This window comes from Nuphar pumila, chromosome 2 (assembly GCF_984573655.1).
Source record: "Nuphar pumila chromosome 2, dmNupPumi1.hap1.1, whole genome shotgun sequence".
NCBI classification, from domain to species: Eukaryota; Viridiplantae; Streptophyta; class Magnoliopsida; order Nymphaeales; family Nymphaeaceae; genus Nuphar; species Nuphar pumila.
Window position 1 is genome coordinate 108,868,608 of NC_143250.1, and position 11,908 is coordinate 108,880,515.

General features: G+C 39.6%; 2 protein-coding genes across 2 annotated transcripts; one reads left to right on the forward strand and one right to left on the reverse strand.

Annotated features, from left to right (window-relative positions):
• The first annotated feature begins 857 nt into the window (after positions 1 to 857).
• LOC149846663 (ras-related protein RABH1e) lies at positions 858 to 4,933 on the forward strand. The gene is made up of 7 exons (XM_089998111.1): positions 858 to 913; positions 1,020 to 1,191; positions 2,689 to 2,759; positions 2,960 to 3,048; positions 3,229 to 3,340; positions 4,246 to 4,336; positions 4,448 to 4,933. The coding sequence occupies exons 2-7, from the start codon at positions 1,075 to 1,077 to the stop codon at positions 4,589 to 4,591; spliced, it is 624 nt and encodes a 207-aa protein (XP_089854237.1). The 5' UTR covers positions 858 to 913; positions 1,020 to 1,074; the 3' UTR covers positions 4,592 to 4,933.
• Positions 4,934 to 6,043: 1,110 nt separating this feature from the next.
• On the reverse strand, positions 6,044 to 11,641 carry LOC149846664 (ATP-dependent Clp protease adapter protein CLPS1, chloroplastic-like). Its single transcript, XM_089998112.1, has 3 exons — positions 11,553 to 11,641; positions 8,173 to 8,323; positions 6,044 to 6,416 (listed from the first exon to the last, which is right to left on the reverse strand). Exons 1-3 carry the CDS (start codon positions 11,605 to 11,607, stop codon positions 6,155 to 6,157), a joined length of 468 nt encoding a protein of 155 aa, XP_089854238.1. The 5' UTR covers positions 11,608 to 11,641; the 3' UTR covers positions 6,044 to 6,154.
• Positions 11,642 to 11,908: the final 267 nt, after the last annotated feature.

The following is an 11,908-nucleotide window of genomic DNA, read 5'->3' on the forward strand; positions in this document are numbered from 1 at the left end:
GACTCTCTCATGTATTTAGCTGCTCCAGATCCGACCCTTTTGCGTCTCTACATATGACAGGGTGCCCACCCCCCCCCCCCCCCAAGAATTTAAAACTTATATTGGAGCCTTTATCTGGCTGCTCCCAACATAGGTAAAAAAAAAAAAAAAAATTCTGACCCCCTAAGATTTTTTTTTTTGGGTTTATGTTTGCCCCTACCCTCTGGGTCCGTCCCTTGTGTCAATCTCTCTTGAACTCTACAAATTGAACGGAGGTTTCCTCTTGTTTTAAGCTTCGACAAATCAATGGGTAACATGGACACGGCATCATAGTCTCAACACAGTTTCCCGTGCCCCAAAAGGGTTTGGCACGGTGGTATGGGACTTAGGCAGGTAGACAGGCGGTCAAGGTTCCATTCCCATGAGTGCCACCCATTTGCATTATTAAGCTGAGGCAAGGCAACTCCTCCAGGGCGAGGAGTGCACCATGGTTTTATGTCACTGGAGAAGCGACTGTAAGTTGGCAGGCACTACAGAGGTGGTAAGTGGGGTCCTGTTCCAAGCTGAAGGCCCAGGTTCGAATCCCTCTGCTTACCTAACCCCAGCTTGCCTTTCAAAAAAAAAAAGTACAATCACTGACCACCGTGTCCAGGTCTGTTACCCCGGAAGTGGTTTATCCGTTTCTCATGAAAAAAGTAAAACACTTAGCTTCCCGCGAGATTTTAAAATATCGGGATTTTCTAAAAACTAGAGAGAGAGGAGAGGAAAGAAAGGGGAAGGCGGAGTAAAAACCGAAGTTTGAAGGAATTGACCGCGTGTTCCCCCGTCGTGCTCGGCGCTCGCTCCCTCTCTCTGCTCCGCCCCCGCGTCGCCCTTCTCTCTCTCCTATAAATACGGGAAGAAATAAAGCAGCACGATGATCTCGTTTTCCTCGGTATTCTCCATATTTGCGAGATCCCATTTTTTTTTAATCTTCTCGTTTTTCTCCGTATTCTCCAGATTTCCAAGATCCTATTTTCCTTGAATCTTCTTTTACAGAGAGAGAGAGAGAGAGAGAGAGAGAGAGAGAGAGAGAGAGAGAGAGAGGTGTGAATAATGGCGACGGTGTCTCCGCTGGCGAAGTACAAGCTGGTGTTTCTTGGGGATCAGTCGGTGGGGAAGACGAGCATCATCACCAGATTCATGTACGATAAGTTCGACAACACCTACCAGGTAATCCCTGCAAGCTTCTTTTTCTGTTTGATTTATTTGGGTGGTTGGGGAGATCGGATTGTAATCTTGGTTTCTCTGGATTGATTTGGGGGCCTCTTGAGATTGTTTCCGGATCTGAATCGCGGGAATTGATGGAGAATTTGAGTGTCTTTGTATGATTTAGTGAAAGGGGAATCGAGTATCCTGAATTGATACGATATATAGAGGTGTAGCTCGGAGATTGAACGGAATGAGTTACAAATCTAATTCAGATTGCGTAGGATTTCTCTTTTTATTCTGCGGGAATGAGTGAATTAGGAGGATCTGTTTTTTCTCTCTTAATTAAATGGTTAATTCCACTTGTGGGTATGATCTATTCCAAAGTGATGGGGTCAGCAAATTAACGTTTATCTGTTAATTGAGTTGGTTCTTGCTCCGGGATGTTGGTATGGAATGAATTTTCTTCATTGGATGATTTTTTACTGACGCGATTTCACAGGGTGTTGCTTGAAACGGAGTTTTAAGGCCCTTGATTTTGTGAAATCATCATTGTTGAGGAGGGGCATTCTGTATCATTTAGGCTTAATTGTTTCTTGAAAATTGAAATGTACATTGGTTGCCTTTTTGTTAAGTAAATGACATGGTGAAACTAATTCACCCTAGGTTGTTGATTTTTTTTTTTTGGATAATCCAAGGGAACCCACCACCCTCACACACATACACACATTGGCTGGCCTCCAGTTGGTAAAACCATTGAGGTCCTCCTGCCTTTGGCTGGCCTCCAATTGGTAAAACCCTTGAGGTCCCACCTGCCCACTGGGGAGTACGCCCAGCTTCGAACTTGTGATGTCCCGTGAACTTGGTGACATTCACAAGTCGCCCCTACCGGATGAGTGGAACCCTTGTGGGCGCAACATAGGTTGTTGAATTGATTGATCTACAATCTTAAGAACAGCAGAGGGTAAATTATGAAATTATATATGCATAGACAGGATATACTGCCAGTAGAAGTTTCGGACAGTGTTTTTTTTCCTTTTTTTCTCATTAACAGGGTGACCTAGGGGTGTAGAGTGAGAGTTAGATGCTATTCTTGTATGAAACTCATCTAATGTTTTGGTGCATCATAAATGGTGTAACGTGATCATGCCCTTTTCCTGCTTAGGGTCCGTTTGTGTGTCATGGAAAAAGTACCCTTTCCTTGATGCCTACATGTATGTGGCCATCTTAATCTGAACAACTCAAGAAAGGCCTCCCATCTCCCATTTGTTTCCTTGCTCAACCCCCATTTACGGCGGGAACAAAGTCCCCTTGACTCTTGCTATGTCAATGGAAGTTGGAGGTACCATGAGTAATTTGAGTCGGTTGGCCATCGCAGCCTCTCTCTCTCTCTATTCGGTGCATGATGATTACCATTTTTTTACTGCAAGCTGTTCTCAGCTTCTTTCATTTTCTTTTGAGTTGATCACCTACGTACGCTCCTACTGCTGCTAATCTCATCTTTTTTGTACTGGATGACAGGCTACCATTGGAATTGATTTTTTGTCCAAGACAATGTACCTAGAAGACAGAACAGTTCGTCTACAGCTTTGGTAGGTATTTGGCATATATACTGATGTTCATTAATTGTCAGGCTTGGTAATTTACCTGCTTATATGGAGACAATTTATCGTTAAACAAATGCTACTGTGTCTGCTTATGATATTAGTTGCTACATTACCAGCGAGGAACAATTTAAAGAAATCACAGAAATGAACTTACTGTTGCCTAACTAATAAATTCATTTGGACAGGGATACTGCTGGCCAGGAAAGATTTAGAAGTCTCATTCCCAGTTACATACGGGACTCTTCTGTGGCAGTCATAGCATATGATGTGGCAAGTAAGCATCTTTGGTGGTGGATGCACATTTGTTAGCCTTCTTGCCTTACATTGCCACCTACACATTAAAATGTTCCTTGCCTTCAATCATGTCTGCTTGGTATTTGTCATTTATTATACTTTGCCTTTTGTGTTTAAAGCACCATAGTGACTTTTTCGCCTGTTATCTTATCCATCACAGATCGTCAATCATTCCTGAACACTTCAAAATGGATTGAAGAAGTAAGATCAGAGCGAGGAAGTGATGTCATCATTGTTCTTGTTGGAAACAAAACAGACCTTGTTGAAAAGAGGTAATGATTTTCTTGCAGAACACCCTATAAGTTTTCAGCTTGGATCATGTGATGTGCCATATATCCATTCACAATATGGCATCACCACTGTCCATAACCATCATCAGAAATGTCCTCTGAGTGGTGATGTTAAAATGACTATGGCATGGCCATTTGGACCCATTGTGAAATTTGAGTCATTTGGATGAGTTGATTACTTGATTGATTAGTACAAGGGTTTACCTCCAAGCTGTCTGTTTCACTTGCTACCTTTCATCGACAGGCTTGGTTCAACTTCAGGGACCTTTTATTTCTGGAGCTTATAGTTTCATATTTTGAAAATTTTAGCACTAGAAGGAAATATCTACATGGAATTGAACCAGGATTGGAATGTGAAAAAAGAGTGATTGTTGAAGCAGTTTTTCAGTGAAGTCATGTTGTGAAGCCTATTGAAGAAATTAACTTCTATAGCATCTTCACTTTGGTCTCTCTCTCTCTCTCTCCACCATTTCATGGTGGGTGAGCTCTTTGTTCATGAAAAACTTTCCCCAACATTCCAGTTCTCTGAATCAATCCTGATATCAACTATTGGTTTTCTTCTTGCATTTGGACTCGCCTTTTTCTTTTCTTTTTGGACAAAACTATGACTTTGTTGCTCAATTTTCTAGTCAATGAGTTAAACATTCTTTCATGTATTTCTTGTTTGCTTGGCCATAGACCAAATAATTTTGTACAAGTTTTGTGTGTACCCCGTACCATGCTTGAGATTTCTTCATTTGCAATGTGTGCTTATTTTGAAACATGTTTCCTTGAAAACCAAAGTTGCAAATAGTTTGAACATCAAGGAGTCGAATTTGGTTTAATGGTAGTCATTATCTTTCATATAAATGTGAAAACCTTAGGAGATTTTCTTCTGTATGTGACAGGAAAGTTTCAATCGAGGAAGGAGATAAAAAATCCCGTGATTTGGGAGTCATGTTCATAGAAACCAGTGCGAAAGCTGGTTTCAATATCAAGGTGCACATTGTTTGCCTTCTTCATTTTGTGTTCTTTTTAATAGGTAGACATTTCAGTGCTTTCCTTTTTACAATATTGTCTAAACCATAAACATTAAAAAAACAATTTTAGCCACTATTTCGGAAGATTGCTGCTGCATTGCCGGGCATGGAGACACTGTCTTCAACTAAGCAAGAAGACATGGTTGATGTGAATCTGAAGCCATCTGTAAATGCTTCTCAAATCGAGCAGCAAGCTGGTGGCTGTTCTTGCTGATTTGCCATCAGATAGACAAGTTTTGTCTGCATGGAGACATCCTAATTGACTGAAGGTGCCCAGAGATAATGAAGGTTCTGATGGCTGGACATGGGAAATGGGATTGTAGCTTCGTTACGTGACAATCAGATCTCTAGGGCTTTGCTCCATTACATTGATTTGTACTAAAGACAATGTTAACTACTCTTTCTGAGTTTACTTGTTGGAATTTGCAAGATCCTTTGCTTATTCCTTTCTTGTTTTGGGTTACTTCTATTGGAAAGTGAGGGTTCCTTGTTGAAATTTTTGTAAGATTTCAACTGTATCAGATTGTTCTATATCTACGCATAATTCACTTTCATTCAGTTTTCATGAAGGCATTCACCAGAGGTGGCTGGGACATAACCACCAAGATATATTTGATCATTCTGTGGTATGTACAGGAAGCAGACTGAGACCCTGGATTTTACATGACTTCTGAGGATAACTGAAAATCATCTACGTTTGACCAAGTTCTCAGTGTGCACCAAACTCTCCTCGATGTTGAAAAATCGAATACTTTTAGTTTAGAAGTCAATCCTGAAGATTCATGCAAAATGTTAATAGCAATAACAAAGACTATAATAGTAATATACCAGTTTCCCCCATCGAGTGACCACCAGATCACTGTTTTCATTCCTATTTTTGGATAGACTGCAAATATGTCATCATTATTATTACATGGTGCTATAAAATGAAACATATCTAAAACTTGTGAATGTAAATAATTCAACAGCAACTCAAACAGGAACATATGTTTGCATAACCGCTATTAGAAGTTCACCAATTTGCTCATTCCGCTCTCCTAATGAGAAAGCACACCATAAGCATTTTAATGGAGACACAAATGTGCATTCAAATGCATAGATTTGAATCTTGGATTGAAATCTGAGCACAGAGATGCACGGATTTGCTAACCACCCTGCAAATATGCTTTTTTTACCTTGGACTTCTATAATGTGGATTTGCTAACCGCCCTATCTGAAATGAAGCTTAGTTACATGTGCAGGTATATAAAAGCAGAATCTCCAAACTACCTAGAAATAGTTTTGCAGATCGCAAGAAGACTCTCTAAAGAAGACTAGAAAAAGTCGATAGTTTTTTCTGCAAGTGAACAGCACTTACTAATAGAACCTCTTGAATTCACAAGAGGTTTCAGACACTCCTCAAGTTAAAAACGTACACCTTACTTGGGGAGATTTGATTCGAGCCAACCGATATTTGACCAAGCACAAAGCTAAGCAGCGTTGTAGACATCTTATAGTAAGTGCAGTATTCCCGCACTTGTAGCCTACCCTCTTAAAAATGCATATAATTTCTCTCTCTCTCTGTGCGCGTGTGTGTGTGTGTGTGTGATAGCATAAATTTTAATTTAAAAACTATCCAATGCAACAATTTTTCATCCTGCAGCAGTGTATTGTTCCAATGTGATAATTTGGTAATACTTGTAACAGTTACTCATGTTTATGTGGATATTTCAAAGTTATATACAAATAATCAACTCCTAACAGATACAATCACTAACCCAACAGCACAAGAGATACATCAGCATCCACCACTGGCTGGTTCAATTGAACTCAAAAGGCCATTGCCCCTTAACTGCATACAGTGCTCCTCAGCATCTACTTGAGCACAAATAATTACGACAGCAAGCCCATTATAGTGAGCCTCTTGCATAATATTGACAGCATTATCCACTGTCATCCCGGGAATAACCTTCATAAGCACTTGAACTACATACTCCCTCTTATTATAGTTGTCGTTATGTAACAATACACGATATGGGGGTGCAGTTTTCCTCGACTTCCTGAAATAGAGAAATCACTAGGAGTAAGTAGCCAAGCAAACAAGGGAAAAACCAATACAGCCACCATGGGACACACACCCACCCACACCCACACACAGTGTCGCATTCAGTGTGCACGCATGCATGCAAAATCACAGACAGACATGCACACACTCTCACTCACAAAATAAAATAAAAAGACATTGTGAACTTAATACCTTACAATTGAACCAAAACACCCTTCATAGTTTGAACTCAATAGGACAAAAACACCTTGCATAGACAAAATATAAAGTTTAATACTCCTCTTTCCCCATGATGAATGGTTCTGAACCATAGATAGTAATTTAGCAATCACATAAAACACTCAAACACTTCATAGATACAATATGACACTTGATAGACACAGTCAATCATACACAGACAACATTGTGTCATTAACTTTATCTATTCCTTTTATGATTATTTCATATCCACTTGAATTCTTTTTCTTTTAAAATTTGTCATCAATTACATTACATTTCAATTTCAACTTAGTTTCATTATTTGATGTTCCTAGTTATACTGTGTTAGAAGTGTTATTTCACACACACACACACACACACACACACACACACACACACACACACGTCTGTACAGACGTGTCCCCGTGTCCTAATTTTTGAAAATGATCAAATCGTACCAAGCGTATCCCCATCATATCCCGCTCTCGCATTCATATCCATTTGATATAGGCTACGACAGCAGCAAGCTATTGATTGAAAAACTAATTTTGCAACCAGCAACTAGCTAGAAGGATTGAGAAATTACTCACTATTAGTTAAAGTAGTAATCTAAGGAGAAATTGTTGACTTCTTCATTTTCTTTATGATGAAATTACGTCCTTCATGAGCTAAGGATTTAAGTAACACACACACACACACACACACACACACACACACACACACACACACACACACACACACACACACACACACACACACACACACACACATCTGTACAGCCGTGTCCCCGTGTCCTAATTTTTGAAAATGATCAAATCATATCAAGAGTATCCCCATCATATACCGCTCCCGCATTCATATCCATTTGACATAGGCTAGGACAGCAGCAATCTATTGATTGAAAAACTAATTTTGCAACCAAGAACTAGCTAGCAGGATTGAGAAGTTACTATTAGTTAAAGTAGTAATCTAAGGAGAAATTGTTGTAAAGATTTTTTCATTTTCTTTATGATGAAATTAGGTCCTTCATGAGATAAGGATTCAAGTATTTGAAATCACTAAAACAATGTGCTTCTGCCCTGGTTGAGTTTGCACCAGAAGCTATTTCCTTCTTCATGTTGTATCATTAAATAACTCCATCATTTCTCATAAATATAAGGAAAAAAATTTATAGGAAAACAAAAACTTTAGATTTTTCCAAGTCTTGGAATTATATGGAAATAATCTTGTGTTGATGAAAGTATCATGATATACCAAAGTATTTGGTCATAGATTCCAACCATCATTGATATCATTTCCCCAACTGCTAGGAGATCAGCATCATCAACAACGTTTGGGAGGAGAAAACAAGAACTGGAATTATGAAATGAGCCAGCATTTTTTTCATAGATAGAATCAAGGAAACAAAACAAAAGATAACAGAAAAGAAAACAGTGAAATAACAATATTGCTTTCTCCAAATGGAACAAGTAAAGCAACTTCATCAGTGTAAAAGGCAAGGCACTTTGGCAGTTTCCTGAAAAGTGCACATCAGCACAAGATAGCATCTGTACCGTAAGTCAAACTCGGATTCACGCCCAGGGGTGGTCTTTTCTATTGTTGGCCTTTCCAGCAGCCCACCTCCTTTACCTGGTCCTGTGGCTGATACTATCACAAAAGTGCCCCGACTTGGACATGTTCCTCTAAAAGGAGGCAGCTTATCCCCTACATTAAGAGCATATAATCAAATAAAGCCCAATTAGTAATGTCTGAAAAGAAAGATCATAAACATTATACTGCCAAAATTTCCAATTGCCAGTAGTTTCCGTTAGTGGCTTTTGACAAATTGAATCCAATTACCAGTAGTTTCCGTTAGTGACTTTTGACAAATTGAAACTTCAGAAATGATAAATTTCAAGTAGCTGAAAAAACAAAAGTAGCTTTCGGGCTTCTCTTCTATGAGATACAAAAGACTTGGCTTTTAATACAGTAGAATGAAGTTCACATTGTGTTTACAAGGTAAAAAAACCATCCATAAAAGTAAAGGCTAGAAAAGGAGTTTGTTTGGAAACATAGCATAGATTTATGAATAGAGAAGGCTGTGCATCATTAACTCCCAATCAAAGCAGTAAATCACTTGACTAAGTTGAGGCAAACAGGAAAACATAACTTTCTGGAAACATTGTAAAGAAAGAAAAGTGTTATCCACTGGAGGTCAATGCCAAAATACTCTTAGCAATGGAAAACAGGAAGTTTTCTGAAAATGCAAAATGTTCAGACAAAAGATGAGTTGAGGTGTAATGATCTGTGCTATCACCATTCCAAGTATAATCGCCTGACTAATTCATGTTTAATGCTTCAATAACTGGTGACACTCTGAAGAAAAGAAAACCTTTAAAAAAATGTTTCTTTTCTTTTCTTTTTTTTTTAAATTTTTTGAGGTCGCTCGATGCCAACCACCTCTTCTATTTTTTTTTGTTGAGGTGGCCTGTTGCAGAACCTGACCTTAAAAAAAAAAGAGAACATAAAGGTCGGCGGATCAAATCCCCTTCCTGACTGATTTGCAACAGGAAACAAAAACGAAGAACCCAATCCCCTTTTTTTTTTACTTCCACGGGCGAACCTGAGTCAAGGTCTGCCTCCCTTATAATTTGCAAACAGGAATCCTGCGACCTGCCTGATATGTCAAAATAAAACACTGACCTGTTTCCGGGCGTTCGACTTTCAGGTAATGATTGATCGGTAAATGTCGATCCAACGACAGTCCTACGCACACCTCTAATTATGACATCGTTTTCATTCGTTTTGTTAGGCAAGATGAACCATGATGCACATAAAAATAATGTATTTTACTAGAGGCTTCGCAAATTTGGTGAACAAGTTGCCAATTTGCCATACAAACATTACAAGGATGCATCAATGAAAAGTCATCATCAGTTTATGGGATAATAAAACGAGAGCTGCAGGATGGACATGAAGAATTCTTTAAACCAGTGTTGCCAGTATTGTTGTGAATCAGAGTTACCGGAAGCGCCTAGGTAAGTGGGGAAGCGCGAAACATCGCGCTTCCAAAACGCGCGGGGAAGCACGCTTCCCATCACGCTTCCCCCATTTTTTTCAATTTTTTGTATTATTTATTTATTTATTTTTATTTTTTTTGCTTCCCCCTTGCTTCCTAGGTCGCTTCCGGTTCACTTCCTAGGTCGCTTCCTAGGTCGCTTCCGAGACGATTCCCGATTCGCTCTTAAGTAGTCCCACGCTTCCCGCTCTCTAAAATTTTGAAAGTGCCTTGCTTCCTCAACTGACAACCATGTTGTGAATTGACCTGAATCGGCGGATTTGTATAATATCGGCCCAAAATCGATAGGAAACAAGGCTGATTCTGCTTATTTTTTCAAAAATGCTTAAAATTCGTTAAATATTTGTCATCCCCTGGTTGAAAACTGGCCGATTCATATCGATTCAGGTCAGAAACGGAATTGGCCTATTCCTAGGGCCCATACTGACAACATTGCTTTAAACTTCCATACCATCAGCATGATATAGCATCAACAGAATAATTGGAAAGATGCAAAACAAACCAATAAAGTGAACTAGGGTGTGTTTGAGTGCTTGTCCAAGGACAGACACAACAGTTGTCTTGTCCAGGAGACACTGTCCAGTCTGTCGTGGACACCTTTTTTTTTTTTACTTTTAAAAAGTGTCCCATCCCCACCGTTGGGGGTGGGGGGGGGGGGGATTTAAATCCTGTCCATAGTGTCCCACGGACGTGCATCTGCTGTTTGACGGGGACAGTGGCCTGGGCGTCCACATCGTCCCAGTGTGACGGGCGGGATGTTGTTTCAAACGCGCTCTAAAGGACTATGAGTTTTCATGCTGATTCATAATTGACATCTTAATGCTATCAACTTTCAGACCCCCCAACTTAACAGGCCATAAAATTAGAGGCCCCAAAAGTAACTCTAATGAGAGATGATTCAAGATGGTCCTAAGACAAAGGCCAAGGCCAACCCATCTCCAAAGTCATAAGAGGAAAAGAAAGTATCGATGGTCCTCAACCCTCAAACCTACCTCCCAAGTTCAAAGAGTAATCTAAAACCGGTAAACTTAGCGCGAAGCTCTATGCTTCCCATGAACTTCTATAAACACATTCCAAACCTAATCTCAACAAGAAACTATCATCAACACCACCACCATCAACATCGTTATCAGAGCGGAAAACCATATTGTAATTCAAAACCACCACCACCACCATCATAATAGCCACGTCTTCTCCCATATTACATAGTGCTTGCAATTCCTACACCCGCGTCTAACCCTATCTAACCTCAAACACTGAGTTTAACCACAAATCTCTCCCATCCCAAAATATTGTCCTCATGAAAGCCTTCATTGGTATCCCTTTTGCCTAGCCCTTCAACCTTTATCGCATCATTTCACACTAGAGCTGCTTCATCTCTCCACACAATATGCCCGATTCACCTTCCACAGATTTCTACGCCAAATAACCCCCAAACCCACCAACAAAAAGAATAAAAAAATACTATCTAAAAGATAAAACTGCACAAAATTCAGCATGGATGTCACAATAGAACAATCCCCAGAAACCGTAATCAGGAATTTCATAAATATTGGTGGCAAACAAAAAAAGAATAATAAACCAATCCGAAACACACCATCTTTCGAAATATGAGAGAGAGAGAGAGAGAGAGAGAGAGAGAGAGAGAGAGAGAGAGAGAGAGAGAGAGAGAGAGAGCCGAAAGTAATTCAACATTACCACTCATGAAGATCAACAAACTGTTGAACCCATGAACTGAACAAAAGCAAAAGCTAAAAACAAATAAAGAAAGCACAAGAGAAAAGAACATCAGACAGATAAAACGGGCTCACGCCGAAGCCGCTTGCCCAGATTGTGGCGAGAGAGAGAGAGAGAGAGAGAGAGAGAGCTTCGTACCAGATTTCGCGTTGAAGGGTGAGAGGGAGATTCTCCCGCAAATCGCACTCTCCATCCCTCCACTCGTTTTGGCCACCAAAGGACTCCGGGGCCAAATTTTTGTGTATATGAGAGAGAGAGAGAGAGAGAGAGAGAGAGAGACTTTCATTAATTTACAGTAAGCAGCCTAACTTACAAATATTTACATAAAGAAGCCCAAGATTATAGTTATTACATCACAACCTTCATATTTCAAACGCATTTCTTAATACTAAGCTCATTCAGATCTGTCTTTTGTTTAGTCAATTAAGTAACCAAAATGCTCTCATTAATGATTTGTTTAACAAAGATTATAGGATGACATAAGTTAAGTTTCT